We start from the raw sequence: 21,764 nt of genomic DNA, 5'->3' as shown, positions 1-21,764 counted from the left end.
ATGTGCATCACATTCTGATTGGTCAGCTATTTGCTGTCAATTTTACCATTGCCACTGAAAGTCTAGTTAGAAGAAGCCGCTAACCAAATTTCACAAAGCTCGGAGCAATATAGCACAAATATAGGTACATAAGTTTAAAAGTAAAGCACCATGTGTCGACTGAAAGTGTTGGGGCTAATTTGCGTTCTGCTGGTCGTCGCTGGATTCGCCAGTGCGGAGGGCCCATCGGACAAGTACTCTAAAACAGCGAACACATTGCAGGACACGGAAAATTATGATCCAGACTTTCGTAACCTCCAGCTGCCATTTCGGATGGCGAAACTCAATCTAGTTTGGTCCAAAGCCAAGCACGTGAGTAGTTACTAAGGCGGTCAAATCGGTAGTATTGAGTAGGATCATTTGCAAACTTTCTATTGCAGCGTCTAACTGAACCTAAGCTGAAGTCATTGTTCACGGAGTTGAAGATCCACGACAAGGAGGAGCTTGCCTGGAAGCAGCTCAACTCACAGCACAAGGACAAGGAAGGCCTCAAGGAGGCGGAACTGCGTAAGAAATTGATCGGAATTATGAGCACATACGGGCTGCTGGAGCACTTTGACGACACACAGGACCCGGAAAAGTACAAACATTATAAAGCCTATTCGGACAAGGATAGTTACAGAAACAAAAGTTTGTTCAAGGACAAAAAGTTGAATAAGCTATGGGAAAGGGCGGAGATGGCTGGTTTCACGCAGGAAGAGCTAGATGCACTGAAAGAAGAATTCGAGCATCATCAAGAAAAGATTGATGTGTATTACAATTTGTTGGAGCGGTTAGGTGATGATACCAACGCTGGCCACTCTGCGCACGAAAATGCTGTTAACGAGGATGAGCATGACAGGTATAATGAAATTGCAACGGCTGAGGAGGATAGTTATGACATCATGGCAGCTCAGAGGGGCGAAAACAAGCAAAATGCTTATCTGCACAAATCTAATCAGCTGCGGGAAAAACATCGTGACATTCGGGACAACTTTGATCGGTTGGAACGGATTGCTTCCAAGGGACCTAACAGTCAGGATTTCATCGAACCAAAGGTTCAGGGGCTGTGGCGGGTAGCATTGCACTCGAACTTTACGGCAAACGAGCTGGCCTCGCTTAAGGTCGAACTACTGCACTACGAAAGTCGGCTGTTGAAGTTGCGCCACATGCATGCCGAACATGCGCTCAGTCTGGAGAAGCACAAACAAGCCAAACACGGCGACAAAGCCGACACGCACCGAATGATGGAGGAAAACATCAAAAAGCAAACAAGGAAGGTGGAGAAACTTCAGGAAGACGTGGAGAAGCGCGTCTTTCGGCATTCCGAACTGTAGGCAAGTGCTGGAGCGTTGTGCCAACTCGAATATCTGCGGATGTTCTCTCTTTTAGGTGTTTGTGTCTCGTATCGTAAGTAATAGTTAAATTTTTGTTTTCAAAATTATTTGTGTTCTATCAACTGAAATAAAACTAAGATTTTTCGTGAATGTTTAAATAACTTCGAAGTTTTCTCAGTAAAAATAATACTGGTAGAAACTGAAATATTTATTTACAGGACTTAAAATGTGCTCTAAAATTGCGGTGTACAATTAGACTTTTGAACTACAGAAGAACGATAGCGTAATGCATTTAGTAGGATCATGAATATCGGTATATATTCCAATCGGCCCCCAATGTGAGAAAATTTGCCGCAGTTCTGATGAAAATCCTGAAGGTATCGCACGCGAAGAGCGACGACACGCATTAGTATGTTTTATTATGGCACGCTTCGATATGCCGGCAGCGAGTTCCGCCCATCTTCCAGCCTGACGGTGGGCAATACCCGCACTTGCACATGCACATCGATGTTTAACATTAATCCTATGCACTAAAGTTTGTTGCTAACGATTATAACCATCATTTATCTTGCCGTTTTGCTGCTCAGTCGTAGGGCCATAACTTCATTTACGAACTTCGGCTGTACTTTCGGGGTGAACCGGGGTTCGATAAGCTCGCTGAATTGTCATTCCTTCCACGGTCGCCTACGTTCAGCACTAGCTGGCCAAAGTCATCGTTATCGTCTGAATCATTCGAGGGTTCCGTTCCATCAGCCATGGTTTGCAGCAAAGCCGCTTTTTGTCGAAGATGCTTTCTTAAACGAAATTGATTTTCTCTTGCATTGATGATACGGGGTCTTGGTGGTAACGTTTCATAGACGCTGTCTTTGTCGTCAGGAGGTGCTTTTAAATTTCTGAAAATTGATGATGTGTCAAAGCTATTCAACTATACGATATCATTTAGTATATTACTAACTCCGAATCGTTCTCATCTGAGGCAGATGAAGATCCGGCGGCATCGGAACCTAATAAATCCATTGCAGCTGCCGGAGGAATTCGAAACAGTCGATTCAGCGGTTGATAGTGCATCGCACTGTGTGTGGAAGAACAACAATGTTGAATTATTAGGATGAAAACGAGGATTTAATACCTTACCTTTTATATTCGACCGGCGTTTGGCCCCGTTCGATGGAGGGCCACAGTCCAGTGTCCTGTGAGTATAGTGGCGGTGCGGGTATGGTTCGCACTGCGATTGAACTACGTCCTCCAGGTGCACCGGATCGTTTACCATGACCACCCCAGCAGGAATGGCCGTAACTGAGGCAACCGCCTGAAGGCATCCGGGGAAGCGTGCGCACAAGAAAGGTAGGGAAAAGCCAGAATAAATATTGTGTGCAGTTGGAGAAACGTGATTGCTTGAGAGTTGTTAGTTTTCCCGATGCGTAACAAACATGTTTTTGTGGTTCAAGGGCGGCCGCAATTCCCAAATTAAATTTTCAACGTTACGTTCGAGAATGGATGTGCTCTATTTGTAATTGTGTGTGTGCGTCACGATAAGGCATTGATAAAGCTAGAGTTACGAAAGATTAGATTGAATTGAAAATGTGATTGGGCTTGCCGATAGCGAGAACCGGAGAAAATTGTTTCTCTTTTCTCTAGTATTCCGAAGCAGATATTTTATTTGATTTTGATGACTTATTATTAGATGTTTTTCATAATTATTTCTTTACCACAGAAAATTGTAATGGCCGTCATGTTGCATAATAGCCGTACATTTTTTACCTAACTATTAAATTATTACTTCATTTCAAGTTTCTCGAAAAAAGAAAACACGAAAGGATTGCATCGTTGGATTTTTTTCGAATTTCGTAGTTCAGCCGTGCTAAAGTAGAAGAACGCATCATGAGCATTTTTAGAAGTTATTTCTTAAGGTGAAACTGTGTTGAAGCCATAAATGACAGAAATTCAAAGTGGTGGCTCGAAATTGACCATTTGTGACTCCAACGCCGTTTCACCTTAGAGCTTCTATATATCTTACTGGTTGCACAGTGGGGTGTCCCAAAATAACGTTTTGTCAGATAAAGATTGGACTCGGAAAAAATGCGACACTTTGTTTTGGGTGTAACTTTTTAACGCATGGGTAAAAATTAATGAGATTTTGGGTTATACCAGTTTAGAGTGTTATGTTTATGTGTGCAACATTTTATCACGATCTATCAAGTAGTTTCCAAGATGCATCCGAAACAAGAAGAGTTACCATAGCAAATCTTGGCGCCGTGATCGACAATCCTGGTCAGTCGCACAGATGGATCGGCAACAGGCTTGGAATCCATCATTCCACCGTGTCCCGCGTTTGGAAGGTGTTCCGAGAGACGAAGACCATCGAGCGGTGCACTGGAAGAGGTCAAAAACCGAAAACGGAATACCCAGAGAAGGCGCGAAAGACAAGGCAGTACTTTTAGAAGAACCCAAACCTTTCCACCCGAGACGTGGCCCAAAAGGTCAATTCGTCGGAGTGGTTCGTCTAGCGGACAATGAAGCGGGCTGGGTTACGTATTTTTAACGAAGGAATGCCTTTTCCTACCCCTCGCTGTACATTCGAAAGAGTATAACATCGAAGATACAAAAACGTCAATATCGGTTGGGGTGTTTTCACTGTTTTGCTGTTTTGGGTGGGACTTAGCCCTTGCGTTTCTTAGGTAGACGCGGTAGACTCAGTAGATCATTCAAAAAACTATGTAATCTAAGTAATAATCATAGTTTATATATGAGCTTTCCTTTTGAAAATAAAAGGAACGGCGATATTTTCATATCTACAGCAAACACGAGCAAGAAAACAGAAAAGAGCAAAAACGTTAACTTTGACGTTTCTATGTTGTACTCGATGTTATAACTCACAGCACATTCCCGTGGTTTTCCAGGTCAGGAAGGCGCCAAACCGGACTGACAAGTAAAATACGGTGGCCAAATGGCGTGCGCGGAAGCTATACCGTGTGTACCGTCATGGACGACGAGACATACATCAAGGCGGACACCAAAAAAATCCCCAGCTTCGAGTTTTTTTGTCGGTGCATCCCGCATGGAGATTTCGGAAAAGTTCCGGAAGAGAAAGACGGACAAACTCGCGAGAAGTACCTGTTGTGGCAGGCGATCTGCAAGTGCGGACGGTGCAGCAAGCCGTTTGTTACAAGCGGCATCATAAACGGGCAGATTTATCGAGAGGAATGATTGCTGCCTTTCCTCCGCTTTCACTGCGGTTCCACGCTGTTCTGTTCGGATCTCGCTTCGTGCCATTACGCCAAGCCTGTAATGGATTGGTACGAAGCGAAGGGCGTTAATGTGGTCCCGAATTCACCAGAATTTCGTCCGATCGAAAAGTTTTGGGCGACTATGAAGAAGAAGCTGAAGGAAAGCGGAAAAACACCGATGAAGCTTTGAAGAAAAACTGGAAGAAATTGTGTAACGAATATGGGCAAAGCCTTGCCCAAGAACTCATGAGCAGTGTCAAGAGAAATGTACGAGTATTCAGCTTGGGAGAGGAAATTCGATAAATAAATTATGCCAAAACATAGCTAATATATAGTTATTTATTCCCTGAACATTTGAGAAGTATCCGCTTTGAACAGAATTTTTGGTGATGATTTTTGTGATTCTCATTTTTTTCGAGTCCATCCCTTAGTCTGGGGGCTCAATAGGAAAATAATTGATTATGGTGTAACAAAAAAAAGCGACAACTCTGCAAAATGTTTAGTTCAGTTCTATGAAAAAAATCAATTTTTCACGTTTTTCTATTTCGAATTTTTTAGCACTTAAAAATTCATAATTTTGGTATTTTCAGAAATTATAAACTTTAAAAAATGTACTAAACTTCATGCTAGCAACCAACTTATACTACAAAAAGATGATAAATTTAATAAGAAAAAACTACCTAAAAGACACAAACAAATAGGCGTGCCACTCGATGACAATTTCATCGACCAGAAAAATAACAATAATTTTGAAATTTTGCTTAGTGGGCAATAATGCCGATAATGTCGCAATAAGCAAGCATGCCTTTTTACTATCGAAAACAAAAACCATCAGTAATGCCGCTTGTGTTGATTTAAGCAAACGTGCACAAACATTAGCAAAGACAACAACTGTTTACGAAAATAAGTTAGTAGGCAATAAGCTCACATGGTGGTGCATGAGTGTAACGTTTCGAATAAGGACGAATATTTTTCAGGATTTTTTTTTGGAAGAGACACGTCTGTTTGTCTGTGATCTTATCTTGAACCGTTGTTGAGCAATTCAAGTTTTATCATGGAAAGAATATTGTAAAATCTGATAATCTTCAGTATGTACAGCGTCAACCATACTTGACTACGGTTGCTTAGCAACATTATTTTGTTTGAATCTATATCAATATTCATAGTAGGCGCTACAGATTGGCTGGTAAACGGCTGGGCCCGTATTGGTTGGCATGAAATAGACCCAATTGTGGTCCATAGCATCCTGCCCAGCAACTCCTATCCCTACCTCCCCGTGGTACCAGCCGGGATACGAGTGACCAAGCGAAGATCATGGTAACCAACCCGTGGTGGGACCTTGGTCGTATGCTGACAGGAAAGGGGAAGGCGGGTTGACCTCCTAGGAGGAAAGCCCAACCTTTCTGAGCGTCTTTTACCAGGTAAGGGTGGCTCATTACAGCGTCTGACCCGGAGCGGGCGACTGAATGAGGAAACGTGCTGTCTCGAACGATATACCCAAGATGGTTGCCCCATCACGAGACTCAGAAACGTGGCCCTAGTAAGGCAACCTACCTAAACAATTACACTACGGACATTCAAGAAAATATATCTCGAACATTCGGCATGGACCTAGGCAACGAGAAACGGAACACGAGTGGAGACCCGGTACCTGGAACTGCAAGTAGCTAAATTTTGTGGGCGGAGACAGGGTGCTGCTTGAGCAGCTAGAGCAGGAGATCTGTCGCAAAGGTGAGTAAGTGTGGAATGTTCGTGAAGGCAAGGCCCAGTTTCACCAGAGCGATGAAGCAACCAACGAGCTGAGAACGGGGTTTTGCACTCGCGGGCGGAATGCAGGATCGTGTGATCAATTGAAAGGCGATCAACGAGAGGATGTGTCTGTAGAAGATTAAAGGTCGTTTCATCAACTACAGCAACATCAATGTGCACTGCCCGCACGGAGGTAAACCTGACGACGAGAAGGAATCGTTACGACGGCTGCTTGGCACGGGACATCAAGATCGTCATCAGAGATATGAACGCCCAAATTGGAAGGAAAGCGATGTATAGACCGGTGATAGGGCCTCACAGCCTACACACCGACACGAACGACAACGGCCGACGATGCATCCGAAAACTTCGCAGCTTCCCGAGCCCTAGTGATTAGAAGCACCTTCTTTCCACGCAAAGATATCCACAAAGCCACCTGTCCACTGACCACCAAACATCAAATCAAATTGACCACGTTCTCATTGATGGCAGATTTTTCTCAAACATTACAAACAGACGCTCCCTCCGGAGTGCGGATATCGAGCAGTACATGTGCGCTCAAAACTTTCCACGGTGTTTCACACACGTCAGAACCGTTCTCCTCGGCCAAACATCCGGCAGTTGATCAACCCGCAGGCTGCCGGGAACTACGCGCGCCTACTCGATGAGGCACTACCTTCCACGAATGAATTATGTGCATCGACGACGGATGGGGGAAGTTACGCTCGGCCATTGGAGAGGCCGCAACCGCGGTACTAGGTGTGTTAACGTCGAGCCGACAAAATGATTGGTTTGACGGGGAATGCCAACAAACGATGGAGAGGAAGAAAAAGCTTGGAAAACTATCTGAGAGAACCCGGCCAAATACCGACGAGCTCGAAATGAAGAGCTGGAGCAACTGTTTCGGGCTAACGATACGCGCAAATTTTTTGAGAAGGTGAACCAATCCGGTAAAGGCTACACACCGAGTCTAGATATGTGGACATGGAAAAGAGGCACTAGCAACGGCACTCCACTGGGTAATCTCCAGGATTTTGGAGGAAGAGAGACTATCAGAGGTAAGAATGGAAGGAGTTGTATGCTTCATCTATAAAAAGGGCGATCGGCTATAATGCAGCAACTTCTGCGGCATAACGCTGATCAACGCTGCCTACAAAGTTCAGACCCTTCAGAAATGCCGGGAGTACAATGTGCACACACATCATGTTTTCGTGGACTTCAAGGCAGCGTATGATACAGTCAATTGAGACCAGCTATGGCAAATAATGCACGACTACGGTTTTTCGAACAAACTGACACGACTTATCAAAGCTACCTTAGACCGAGTGATGTATTACGTGTGCGTATCGGGGACACTCTCGAATCCCTTCGAAGCACGCAGAGGGTTGAGACAACGAGATGGACTATCTTGCACGTTGTTCAAAATTGCCCTTGAGGGTATATTCCAACGAGCGGGCATCGAAACGACAGGCACGATTTTCAGCGAAGGTAGTTAACTCATAGGCTTCGCAGACGACCTGGACATTATTACAAGATGCTCAGCGACGGCGGAGGCAATCTACGCCAGACTAAAAGTGGAAAGGAAGAGGCTCGAAAGAAAGCAACATTCACCTCCCATCATGGAAGGCGATGAACTCGAAGTGGTAGAGGAGTTCGTATACTTGGGATCTCTGGTAACCGCAGACAGTAACACAAGTAAGGAGGTCCAACGACGTATTCAAGCTGGAAATCGAGCATACTTTACCCTTTGCAGGACGCTTTGATCCAGGATCATACGCTGCCGCACGAAACTGACAATGTACAAAACCCTAATAAGACCCGTGGTTCTCTATGGACTCGAAACCGTGACGCTGCTCATGGAGAACATACGAGCAGTGGCCGTATTTGAACGGAAAGTGTTGTGGACAATACTTGGTGGAGCAAAAACCGAAAGCGGAGAGTGACGTTGACGTATGAATCACGAGCTGCAGGCACTACTTGGAGAGATTTCCATTGTGCACTTGACGACGGTAGGGAGGCTACGATGGGCCGGGCATGTCGGCAGGATGCCGGACAACAGTGCGGTAAAATCGGTTCTCTTCAAGGACCCCACCAGCATCAGGAATAGAGGGGTCCAACGTAATAGATGGCTCGACCAGGTTGTAGCGGATCTGCGAGTATCGAGACGTCTAGGAAATTGGCGACGTGTTTTCAACAGCGAATGTTTTCAACAGAAGAACTAAAAAATTTTTAACAACGAAATTTGAGCCACAACAAGCCGTAAATTTTTTTTTCTCTTTGTGTGGCGATGCGCAAAAAAATAAATGGGTTCAATTTTACAAAATTTTTGGGTGATAAAAAAAATTGAAATAAAAACGTGAAAAATTGAATATTTTTATAAAACTTAACTTAACGCTATACATTTTCCAGAGTTGTCGTTATACAAAGGTGTTTTTTGTTGCACCATAACTAATCTTTTTCCGGTTGAGCCCTCATACTAGCTGACAAAACGTTATTTTGGGACACCTATTGCGCAGCTGCTAGATCAGATGGAACAGCGCTTTAAGGTGTACGGAATCAAATTGCATCATTTTCAAATGGCTGTAGCTTTTCACTCATTGGGTAATTTCTATTGAACACTTGGGTGAAATATGTATTGTTGACACTGTGTAAGTTAAACTCAGCTGCTTGTGCAATCGCTACGAAGATGAACTCGGAAGAACAAAGAAGGCGTAAAGAAATTTTGCGCACATACCTCGACAATCCGAATCTTCCTCATCGTGCAATCAACACGAAGCTGGGAATGGTTCCATATATGGTAACTCGCGTTTTAGATCGATACAACGAGCGTATGACTGTTGGCCGGAAACAAACAAGTGGCCAAAATGGATCTCCGTAAAGCATCACAAACGGGTAATTTAAGCTAGAAATCCAAACAGTTCAATTAGGGTGTGGCTGAAAAACTACATTTGAGTAAAGCTTTCTTAAAAATTTGAAGAAATGCCTCCAAAAGCGTTTACTTTCCCTTCTGAGGTCACACAATGGGCCTACAACTTTCCGGTCGGATTTAGCCTCGTGTCATTACTCGAAAGATGTTCTGGAGTGGTACGAGACTAAGGAAGTCAACTTCGTACCAAAGCATCTCAATCCCCCGAACGTACCTAAACTGCATCCAATTGAGAAATACAGGCCATCATGAAGCAGGCACTTCGGAAACATCCTAAGGAAGTAAATTGAAGGAGGATATGAAGAGAAAATGGATTTTTACACATAAAACAGTGATTCCAACCGTAGTACAAGTCCTTATGAACAGTGTTAAGAGAAAAGCTCGTGCATTTGGATATGGGGATAAAATTGAATAAAATGAACAGTGAAAAAACTAAATACAGTTGAATCCCTCTAAAATGACATTTTTTATAACGACAAATCTCGCTATAGCGACATTCTCGAAGGCCCCTCAGTTTTATATTAACAACAGTTCCTTGCGATGTCGCTATAAAGGGATTCGACTGTAAAATGTTTTATTTTACTACCGGAATGTTAGAAGGCGAATTTACCTAATTTGAATGTGATGCAATTCGATTCCGTAAACCCTTTATAACATTGCTAGCTTAAACAATTGTTTGATATTCAACAATTCATGCTTGAGACAAACTAATATTTAATTTGATCAGAAGAAATAAAATGTATTTTTTCTCTAAATTATGTGCAAACTATAGAAAATCAACTGGAAAATAAGATTTTCATGTATCCAGAACTAGTCAACACTTTATTTACAACGTGATTCTCTTTTTTTTATTGTAACAGCAGTGCTGAATAAGTTAGTTGTTGTTATTGTTCTACTTCTATTGTCATAAAGATTTTTGTTGGGACTTGTCATATATTCTCAATATTTTAGCTTTCCTTCTTTATGAACTATTTTTATTTTTTTGAGAACATAAAGGCGGTCATTTCAATTGTACAATCTCGGATGGCTCCTCATCAATTGGTCTATATTCAGTTGTGCATGTTATTCCAACTCATCCATTACACCGGCGATAAAAAAAAACATTCACGAGCAAAATACATTAGTTTTCCCTTCTGCACCCTCCCCTGTTGTTGTGTCTCTCACTAAGCCTAGCAGCCTCGTGCTGGTGGTTACGGCATGGCTTAACCCCAAAACGTGCAGGTGGCGGCGGCATGTTTTGTTAGGTGACTTTTGCTGAAAAACCACAAACAACAGTCTTTTCCGACATGAGGCATATCTTTCTGTATACGTCTATCGCAAAACAAACGGCAGAGACCAAAGGGGCGGTCAGGTCAGGTGTTGTGTCTGCATATGATAATAATTTCCCGCGCCTCTTATCTACTGTTACTCTCATGCGAACAGGCAAATGTGTACGTCGGCGTTTAACAGAACAATTATTCGGTGCGAAGCAGACAAGCAACTAAATGGAACACAACCCCCTGGATTGGAAGTTAATTATGTCATAAATTGCTGTCCGTAACAGGGTGGAACTGACCACGTGCAACGAAAACCGAAGGTGCAGTCTGTGGAAACCCGCACCTTATCCGCTTCCGGTGGTGTGCCACCAAATTTGATGCATTCCCGTGTGAAGTCTGAGGTCATCAGTTTGTGTTTGAAGTATATCCATTGAAAATCATACGCAAGCCAAACGGGAAAGGATAAACTAAAAGCCCTTTTGGCACAATTCGGCTCCTGCGATCGTAGCCATTATTGTACATCCGCTAAAATGGCAATGCAAACAGCGAATCGCGAGGCCATCATGAATGGAAAATGTCTGCAGGCGGTCTTCTTCATTGCCCTAATGCACAGTCTTCTATTCGTTCAACAACCCACGCCACAAATAGTCAAAGCAAGGGGGTAGATTTTTGCACTTTACGTCTACCGGGAGACCCCCCTCTAAAAACAAAGAAAGAGGAATAGTATGTGTTGCTATTCAAAATCGAAACAACACCGGCGGAAAAATCAAATATTTTTCCTATGGGAACGTTGTCATTGAAAAATATGCAACATAAGGGATGAAAGCTTATTCACCCAGCCACAAAAGAAAAGAGCTTCATTTTTGTAACATCAGCCAGTGTTGTTTTACTTGCATATTGCTCACGTCTTCGTAGCCGGAATGTTGACGTCAGGAGATGAAAAATTCGTTAGTCTCTTCCGTAATAACACTGGAAATTTGAGGTAAAAAACTGCGACTCCGCTAAGATCTATCGTGCGCGGGAGTAGTAAAAACAACGAGAATGACAATTGAAAAAATCGTTCAGTTTTCAATATAAATAAGCGTGATCGAATGAGGTGTTAACTTTTTACTTTTGCACAAATTTGTAGTTGATGCCAGTAACAGTCCTCTATTTACGAGAATACATTACCTTCGTCTATGAGCAATGTCATGAAACTTGGGATTGAATTACATGTTCCTGAACAAAGGTCAGACGTTTACAGAGAATTGTGGCCGGGCTGGTCACGCCTTTGCAACCGTTGGGAACGGAAAAAGGAATGATAGGCCAATATTTACCTAAGCGAACCGCAGAGAGGTCCGAAATGTGACGTGAGATGGAGAGTGGTGGTAAGAAAAGAACCTGGACTCCAAGTAAAGAGCCCACGTGATCATATTTTGATCACTTTTCATACCCCCCTACCCCCCCCCCCCCTCCCCGTGGCCTTTCGTGGTGTTTTCGCCACCCCCTCCCTCCTTGCAACTTTAACCACGTGGTCTTTTCATTTGTCAAGTGCCAAAATTCGCTTAAATTTTTTACATTTTTATTATTAAACTTTCAGTACATTCTATATTTCTAAAATGCAAAAGCTTTATTCTTAACTTGGTGGCAACAATAAGTTGTAAATAAAAAAAAGACCACGTTGTCATTTCGTTCGTGCCATTCATACTTACTACGAAGGTTACCACGCAATTTTTACCTTCCATAGAGCTTTCTGACAGCTCAGTCACGCATAATTTCGGGATGTTTGCCTGATAATTGACTCATGCTTCACTCTACGAGGGTTGAGCAAATCGAAAAATTCATTCTTTTCTGAGTTGCTCGGTTCGCGTAGAAATAAATTAACTTTCAAGCCAGCGAAATAAAATAAAAATTTCTCAATCAATGCAGGGATTTGTTTGCCTCATTTTTATCCGACCTACTAAGTGTAAAGTGCACCAATACAAGCACGATTGAAGAGGTCTATGGATAATATTGCCTGGGCGGTGAAAAATTAGAATCGGTCGGCGGTGGTAGATCCGCAAATGACAACCGCAGCTACCAAATCCGTTATGACCGTAAGAAATCGTACTGTTGGTTTCAAAATCATGCGATCGGTTTTTAATTTCACAGTGATATTCAATCAAAGATATATTTTTTCAAAGTTTGAACAGAACGTTTTCAAAGTCTAAGCAGAACATTTTCACACGAGTTGCAGATAGTTGCAAAGGTCTTAAATTAAAATACTACAAGGTATACAGCCCTAGGGGTTGTATGATATGGTGACGTAGGACTAAATGTATATATTATATGCTGTGATAAACTGTTCATAGGCAACACTACCGTTTATATTTGATGGTCGTTATTGTAAAACTAACGATGCATGAAAACATGAAAATTTTATCCTAGTAGTAGTTGTGAAAATTCTCATAACTCTTATCTTCAAGCATCTATAGCTCTGAAAAGAACCGATTCCATAATCTTCAGTATGAAATTCGTGCTACAGGACGCTGATGATCGCACCACCACCGGTAGTATTGAATATTTTGTTGGCCGTGCATAAAATTTGCTCTCCGCTGTGCCCTCCAGTTGCTTTGCCACCAAGATATCCTGCAGCGTACGAAGGTAACTGTTGCTGCCGTATGCAAAATAAAGGTAACATGCTCCGCACTGTCTGGAAGTTGACTCGTGTGCTGCTCTCGTTTCTCAATGTCGCGTACTTCTAACAGCTATATTCCACTCGCTATTGTGTGACAAACTAGACTGAAGCTGAATTTTCTACACGCAGTCTTTTTCATCGAGTTCAGAGTAGATTTTTGCCATTAGGGCGTGGCCACGCAGCTTAGAGAAAGATAAACAAACCAAAACACCTTCGATGCTACTGAGTGATTTACATAAGCATCAAAAGAAAGTTTTTGCTTTCCCGATGCGAAAATCACTCTGGTTCTTAGATTAACTAATTTTCGTTTCTGATGTTTGACTGATAACGGTGTTCGAGTGGGCATAAACATACAATTAAACCGGAAAATCACTCAATTTAGCAGTGAAAATTCTTGAAATGAGGGTTATATCTTGTTGTGATAAACTATTCATAGGCAACACTACCGTTTATCTTTGGTGCGCCCTGGCCGTTATTGTAAAAATGATTATTGAGAAATAGATGAACATTTCACACTAGTAGTAGTTGTGAAAATTCTCATAACTCGTATCTTCAAGCATTTATAGTTCTAAAAAGAACCGATTTCATAATTTTCAGCTAAAAATGTGTGCTATAGAGCGCTGATGATCGCACCACCACCGGTAGTATTGAATATTTTGTTGGCCGCGCATAAAATTTGCTCTCCGCTGTACCCTCCAGCAGCTGTGCCAGCAAAATATCGTGCAGCGTACGATGGTAACTGTTGCTGCCGTGTGCAAAATAAAGGTAACATGCTCCGCGGTGCCTGAAAGTTGACTCGTATACAGCTCTCGTTTCTCAATGTCGCGTATCTCTAACAGCTATACTCCACTCGCTGTTGTGTGACAAACTAGACTGAAGTTGAGTTTTCTTCAAGCAATTTTTTGTATCGAGTTCAGCGTAGATTTTAGATATCTGTGCTCGGGAAGCAAGCCAATTACGAGGGAAATATATGGGAAAGCTTGACCTTGGAACTTTTCACCTTTTTCCACCATTAAGCAGTAAAGCAACATTGTTGAACAATGTATCAAAAAATTGTTACACGTTTTATCTATCCACCGACATAGAAATGACTAAGATGCATTAAATCGTTCGCTCGCTATAATCGTTTGAAATCTGACGCAACATTCGCCAGTTTCATTTTCCATTTCACAAAGTGTAATCTAGTACAGTAAACAAAGACGTAGTCCTACGTCAAAAAAAAATGACAGTTATTTAAAATGTAACAAGAACAACCGATTAAGTTTGTATCATGCGTGGTCTGTCACTTTCTTAGCTAGAGATAAAGAAAAAGACGTTTCGACTGAAGTGATTGTATCTATGACAAATTTTAACATGGCGTCATATTATTCAACTTCGGATATCACAAGATATCACTCAGTTTGGGTTATGGACAGAGCACGCATTTATATCCATTGAGCAATGGGGTCCTAAAGTTTCGAACGGTTTCCGGACTTTTATATATTAGCTGGAAAAGTGCAATTTTTTGAGCAAAACGTGATTTTTAAAAAATGTTTATCATTTTCGTTTGATTTTTGAATGAAGGATAAAAATCTGCTCGAAATGCCTTAAATGACAGTGCTCTCATATACCGTACATGGGCGAAACGTCATCTAAGACCTTTCGAGCAGTTTTTTTATTCTTCATTTAAAAATCGAAGGAAAACGATAAACGTTTTTTTAAAAATCACGTTTTGCTCAGAAAACGCGGCTTTTTCAAATGATATATAAAAACCGGTATAGCTTTTGGACCCAATTGTTGAATATTTGTGCAGTTTGAAAATACATGTTGCGTTTCCGCCTGCGTATGCTCCATTCTATAACCCGGTTGAGTAGTGAGTTTTTGGTTATATCAAGAAGTATCTGAACCGCTCGAATTTCAGAACTAGTTCAGATGAGTTATCAATCGAACATTCCAATTAACATGATTTTACAGAAGTGTTCAGAAAGTGTGGTTATGAATCAGGTATTTGATGCCAGTATCGGATTGAACGCAAATAAGAAATGGTTATGTTGCATGATGATTATTCTAAATTTTAAATTACATCATTACTTTTTTTTATATGTTATCTGAAACATTCTTTGTAAACATAAATATGCGGTGTTTTAGTGAAAAGATAAAACTCATTAAGTTACTCTATCATGTTTTCTATCATTGTTCTGTATCCTGTACCTTAAACAGTTGGCGGTAAACAGAAGGTTGAGCTCCGATTTGGAATGTAGCACCAAGGCTTTGCTTTGGGCCGTTTGTTCAAAATTTAGTGTTTATAATTATTTTTTTTCGGCAGCGAGGATAAAAAATTTGCTTCTAGTTATTAAGATACTTTAGAAAGTAAGCTACCAGATATAATTGGCGCCGTTAAACATTAAATTGTATTTGTGCCGTGTCAAATAAATTATAGATGAACAAAAAAAAAAAATTATTTTTTTCAGAAAAAAATTTTTTCTCAGTGTTTTTTTTTTACAAAGCATTATGACGTTTTAGGCTCGCCTCAAGACAGTTTTTTTGCATCTTAAGGTTTCTGAGCTACGATGCTTCAAATGAAATGTATTTTAAAATCAGGGCTGAAAAATTTTAGCGCTTTTGCATGAAAGTGAAAAATAGCCACCAGTGGTTTCTTCTACTGTCACAAGGAAATATTTCGCTTTAATGCAATGTTAATTCTCTCTTCCTCCGTTTTTCAGTATTCGTAAAAAAATGAAAACCAGGTCATCCGTCTGGAGCAGTGAAAGCGTGTTCGTTTTATATTCACTGTTTAAAATTTTCTGATTTTTTTTTCTGAGTTTACTGTAATGTTGTACACTCGGTTTGTGCACTGTACAGTTGGTGCACCAACCAAAATGGTCATTTTGAGATATCCTATACAAAATGTTCATCTGCTCAAAAAACACCCTGTGTAAAATTTCAGCTCAATTGGATCCACAATGGGGTGGCGCAAAGCGATTGAATTTTAGGTTTCAAAAATCCAAAAATTAACCCAACGGAGTGGGGTGCATGAAATTTCGGTTTTCGGAATATTTTTTGTGTCAGATGGCTAAAAAATGCATGAAACAACGAGATCTGATACCATCTAAAGCAAAAAATCATGATCGAGCTAAAATTTTGCACAGGGTGGTTTTTTGGGTAGGTGAACATTTTGTGTAGTTTTTTAATTTTTTGGTTACCTTTTCCACATATAAGTGATTGGCACCCTACTGTACAGTAGCGACAGTACGCGACCAGTGATGGATAAGAAAAATGCTGATAACATTATGATAACAGAAGGAAGCGTCACGTTGATAACGTTGTTTTCGTTTTACCAAAAGAACGGAGAATATCATTTGTTTGGATTTTCAGAATTTTTTATTGCGTGGCCGTGGGCGTGAATTATTTCATCAGAGTGTGACAACTCGTTTCAAGGATAAAATTCTAGCGTGTTTGAAACAGCGCTGCGCAGTAAAAATTAAAAAAGATTGGCAGTAATTTTCACAGAATTCTAGCAGTGAAAATGATTTTTATCAGCCCTGGCTAAAATACATCCGCCCTTTGAAAAAATTGCTCTTGCCGAGTCTAGAAAAGTTTTCCACTCTCGAAAAATACTTAGTTGGCTAAGTCAAGTACCTATAACGTTTTTCTCTTCGAATTCAAAAGTTAAAATTATCCATATATATTATATTTCAATTAAATTTGAAATACACTAAAGTCGCTTTTCACGCGGGGGATACGTGCCGCGTAAAAAAAACTGCGTAAAAAAAACCGCGTAAATTCCGCATTCCGATTGAAGGAATCCTAAAATTCACGTACGAAAAATATACCGCATGAATTCCGAAATCCGCGTAAAAAAGCCGCGTGAAAAACCGCGGTAGAAGCGACCTTAGTGTATCTTGGAAACGGGTGCATTTAGAAAGTAAATTATTACGAGATCCGAGTTTTGAAATGACCACTAAAGTCGTTGTGGGTTTTTTCTTTCTCTGCTTTACCCCCAATGCGCACTAGTTCGATTCCCATGGTGTGTAATGTGTGTCATTCCAAGAGAATCCAAGAAAACTCTTGTGGATGTAGTTGTGATATTGGCGCTCGCGAAAAAATAAATGGTCTGTAAAAATTTTTTTGCTGTAAATCGAACTTTTGATTGAAACTCATTTTTGATAGAGAAAAAAACTTTTTGTGCGGGCCCCAAAATGTGGATGACAACCCCCCTCTTAAATCCGACTCTGATGATACATGACCGCAAGGTTAACGCAGAATTACGAGAACCTGTCTTATGTCAATGTATATCTTGCAACTGGTTAGGGAATTTAATGGTCTAAAGTGGTAAGCTACAGTAATAATTCTCTTTCAAATGGATAGTAACCCAGAAGCTACCAGCAGACTGGATGGATGGACTCATTTGCCCAGTCTATAAAAAGGGCCACCGACTCGATTGCAGTAATTATCGAGGCAAATGTTCAGAAAAGTAAACTTGCAGACTGTGCATTTGTTTAGAGACTTCGAGACGCCATACGATTCAATTAAGCGCAACGAACTATGGCAGATCATGGTTGAACACGGTTTCCCAACAAAACCGAATGAGCTGATTCGTGCCACTCTTGACAGTTTTTCATCATGCGTCAGGATAGTGGGTGTTATTTCGGACCCCTTCGTGACGTTAGGCGGTCTGAAGCAGCGGGACGGACTCTCGAACCTTTTGTTCAACATTGCCGTGAAAAATCTAGTACGGAAAGTTGGCGTACAAAGAAGCGGTATCATTATCTCGAAATCTTATATGTTCCTTGGCTTTGCGGATGATATTGTTATCGTCGGTATTAGCCGCACTAACCAGTGTCGTAGCCAGAATTTCCTTCTCAGTGGGTTTGATAAAAAATGTAAATTAGGAGATTAGGAAAAGCAAAACGGAATAAAGAAAACAGTGATTAAGAGTGGTTTAGCGTGCTTGACGCGTTGGGCTCACTGGTAACTACCGACAACGATACCAGCAGAGAAATTCATCGGTACATTGGAATGGCAAAAAATCGCGCATACTTTGATATCCGGAGGACGCTCTGATTGAGTAGAATTCACCGCCGTACCAAGTAGATCATCTACAAAACACTGATAGTCCTCTACGGTCATAAGACAGGACTATACTTGTGGAGGACCAATGCGCTCTTGCATTCTTCGAGCGTTAGGTGTTGCGTACCATTTTCGGTAGACTGCAGGTGGAGAACGGAACAGAACGACGAATGAACCAAAAATTGCATGAGCTGGTAGGGGAGCCATCTATCGTCAATATCGCTAAGATTTACAGGTTGCGGTGTGCTGCGCATGCCGTAAGTATGTCGGACGACAGCCCGGTAAGGATGGTTCTTGAAATCAATCCGTCAACAACGAGACGGTGAGGTGCAGAGCGGACAAGGTGGATCGATCAGGTGGTAGACTATCTACGGAGTCTACGCAGACTGAAGATCTGGCGAACTGCAACCATGGACTGAGTGGAGTAGAGTGTTTTTGGCCGATGAAAAGCATGAGTTTTGACAATCATAGAAAAAGTGATAGACAAAAGACTGACTTTACAGAGAGGTGTTATACAAGAAACCCTATTTTGAAGTGTTCAACGTACAGATAGGACATCGCTGTATTTAGCATTTGTTTATCTTTTGAAATTTTCCACAACTTTGCTGAAAGAAGCTATCTGGTATATTGAAAATTAGAAAAAATATTTTTTTTATCCAACTGTTAGGTGGATTGATCGAAAAACTGAAAACGCCAGAGGTAAGGCCTTGTTCTATGAAACAATTTGGCAGAAGACATTGACTACATAAAATCAGCTTTTCACAGTTAAATCTAGAATGATCACGATTTTTCGAGTTTAGACCACTGTGCGATTTAAATAAATGTGAGATTTAAAAGAATCTTTTCACAAATTGTTAATGTCTTTAAAAATAACCCTTGAAATGTGTAGAAACTAGTTTGGAAGTTATTTCATAAAATGGTGGTTGAAAAACGTGCTTTACAATAAGTATATCGTCGTTTTTATATCACTTTTTTGTACTTTACGACCTTCCGAAGAGCATTACTCAAAAATGTACCGTACGATGATTTTGAAATTTTGACCAGAGGTTCTGGACGTCATAACGAATCGAATGGTGTATTCAGGTTCTTTGGTGCATTTTTTTTCATAATAACGGTCTTCACCGTGATTTGGTTGTTTTTGGTCGTTTTCTAGAGACCGGAAGTCACTGTCTTGAACATAAAATATCATTTTGAATGCTTTCCGGTTTCTGTGCATCTCTTTGGTCCCGGAAATATCCATAACAGATGGTATTCAGCGATTAAGGAAACCGAAAAGTTACTATATTTAAATTCAAAATGGCGTCTGGATCGATTTCCGGGTTTTGTTTATCACCCCGATTCCGAAAATGCTCTCATTAGATGGTATATGGCCTTGTTTTCAGTTTTTGGTCGAAACCTACGATCAAGACAAAGTTCTACATGTTTCAACAGTATGATAGTTAGCATTGCAAAATCACAATTGTCTGCATTTTTCTAAGCGATTCCTGAAAGAATTAAGGGAATTCGTTGAAAACTGATTGACTTATAAGCATTAAAAATTGTTCAATTGTCATGACGCTCACGATGTTTTTGGTATTTCTATTTCTAAACCCCTAGATATAACAAGTCCAGGACTTTTGTGTTTGTTTTGATTTTTTCGATCGAAATAATCATGAATAATCAAGATCACCTTTTCTTGAAAAAAAAAAAAAAAAAAAAAAAACTGAATTATACACGCACTAGCTCACTTGATTACGCATACATACGCACACGAATACTCCTCTATATGTGCAGACATACTTATACTAACGTGCACATAAACATGCGTTGATATAGTATACAATTTCATGTATAAATTCACACAAACTCTGAGAAATATGATTTTCTAAACATTTGTATCATTCGTATTCTTTTGTGCCTTGTCTCTCCAACATACATTTGGTAGGTAGCATTGTTCGCAATTGATTTCGTTGGTATTCTTATCTCTTGGTATTACTTTCTTTGTTTTAGTAAAAATTGTTTTTGTTTTTAAATTTTATTCAAGGTCCTCATTGACCATACCTCTCATAACATAAAGGGAAGAAGGGGAAATTTTAACTAGAAGATTTAATATTTTTTAAAACTCTGCACTTCGAAAGCTGCTATTTGCTATTTTTTGCTATAAAAAAACTCAATTAAAAGCCGTTAGTTTAGTTTTGTTTCAATTTATATTTAAATATAGTTATTTACCGCGAGGATGATTGTAAACCAGTAGAAAGTAGCATCCCTCGATCAACGAAAGCCAACAGTTCAGAGCGGCGATAACCGGCAATGAAATATTAGCGTTTTGATTGGAAATTTTTCGAGAAGTATGTCACCCAAATTCAAATCGTTCAGAGACAAATTACTTGCGAACAAGTATTTCACTGATGAAAATATTACTAACCATCCTTATCACTTGCAAACGTGTATTCCTTTAGTAAATCGAAATAGGAACCGGATTAACAAATTACTTTTTGCACCTCTTTGATAGCATTTTGACTAAACTGTCTGGGTAAGTCAGGTTAATTACTATATTCCTTAGATCTACTTGCTGTATTTTTAATATCCGTTTTCCGCTTCGTTGAACTGCAGTTTCCTCCGATTCAAATTCCGTTAAAGGACCATGCGTCTCCGTTGGTTATTTTTAACCGAAGGAAACGCCCAGCCACTGAACTAACTATCACAAATAGATGCGGTGGAAGAAAATTACCTTTACCTTTAACGAAGTCCACACAAGAGCTCACCACCAGGACGGCCGTAATGACGGTCTTGGCACGGACGCTTACCAGCCGGTTAGTCACTTTCATGCTGTTGCGGTTATCAGAGATTTGCACAGTCGTGTTTTGGTATGATAGGAAAATTCACTTCTTTATCGCAAGGATTGTCAGTGCTGCGTTGAGAATCGATTGTCACTGCGATAATTGCTTTACTGCCGGCAGTTGGACATTTATAGCCCAATGCAAATTAATTCAATTTGGCAGGTCAGTTCACTGTAAAATGTTGAAGCTATTTTTGAAGTCATAAAGAGGGCTTTTAGCTCTTCGCGAACAAAATAAAAAGACGAAATGAAAAAAAAAAAAAAAAACAAAAAATAAACACAAACCAGATTCAACTAATCTAAAAGCCCAAATCCAAAACCTTTCGGCTAGCACTTTTCCACAGGTTCTGGTTGCTGTTTTGTTTCCTCTATGCCACCGGGAGTGTGGGACTGACTTTCTGTGCCTCGCACAACGTTTCAACTGTCACTGGCCAAGTGGGGAGCAGTAGCATAGCTTTTTATAGACCGTGCTTTCCGTCACACGGGGTAGCAGCATTGGGAATGCTGTCGTTGCTCTGCCCTGTAGTGACAGGCAATGCAGTGCTGGAACGAAATAAAACCGTTTCGGGTCCAACACACAAGGAGACCGGTGATGCGGTGTGCGTGTGCTTTTAACTTCTTTGCAACAGGTATGACCAGGTAGTGGCGATCGCAGGCGCGTAAAATGTTTAGATGCTGACATTCGTAAAAAATAAAATCATTAAATTTTAGCTGTCAAACTGCTAACA

The 21,764-nt window shown here is 40.7% G+C and overlaps 2 protein-coding genes across 5 annotated transcripts; one reads left to right on the top strand and one right to left on the bottom strand.

Annotated features, from left to right (window-relative positions):
* The first annotated feature begins 22 nt into the window (after positions 1 to 22).
* Positions 23 to 1,516, top strand: LOC129718948 (alpha-2-macroglobulin receptor-associated protein). The gene is made up of 2 exons (XM_055670204.1): positions 23 to 351; positions 420 to 1,516. The coding sequence occupies exons 1-2, from the start codon at positions 151 to 153 to the stop codon at positions 1,353 to 1,355; spliced, it is 1,137 nt and encodes a 378-aa protein (XP_055526179.1). The 5' UTR covers positions 23 to 150; the 3' UTR covers positions 1,356 to 1,516.
* A 45-nt stretch (positions 1,517 to 1,561) lies between these two features.
* On the bottom strand, positions 1,562 to 21,460 carry LOC129718956 (uncharacterized). Of its 4 annotated transcripts, none has more exons than XM_055670216.1 (5): positions 21,357 to 21,460; positions 20,929 to 21,224; positions 2,490 to 2,664; positions 2,311 to 2,427; positions 1,562 to 2,248 (listed from the first exon to the last, which is right to left on the bottom strand). In XM_055670216.1, exons 2-5 carry the CDS (start codon positions 21,023 to 21,025, stop codon positions 1,963 to 1,965), a joined length of 675 nt encoding a protein of 224 aa, XP_055526191.1. In that variant the 5' UTR covers positions 21,026 to 21,224; positions 21,357 to 21,460; the 3' UTR covers positions 1,562 to 1,962. The 4 variants fall into 4 exon arrangements, with proteins under 4 accessions (XP_055526191.1, XP_055526207.1, XP_055526201.1 ...); XM_055670232.1 differs by having other exon boundaries at positions 20,929 to 21,208; positions 21,357 to 21,459; XM_055670226.1 differs by having other exon boundaries at positions 21,322 to 21,432.
* Between the last annotated feature and the right edge of the window lie 304 nt (positions 21,461 to 21,764).

The sequence above is a fragment of the Wyeomyia smithii genome, chromosome 1, assembly GCF_029784165.1.
Source record: "Wyeomyia smithii strain HCP4-BCI-WySm-NY-G18 chromosome 1, ASM2978416v1, whole genome shotgun sequence".
Taxonomy (NCBI): Eukaryota; Metazoa; Arthropoda; class Insecta; order Diptera; family Culicidae; genus Wyeomyia; species Wyeomyia smithii.
This window is presented reverse-complemented; position numbering and strand designations above follow the sequence as displayed.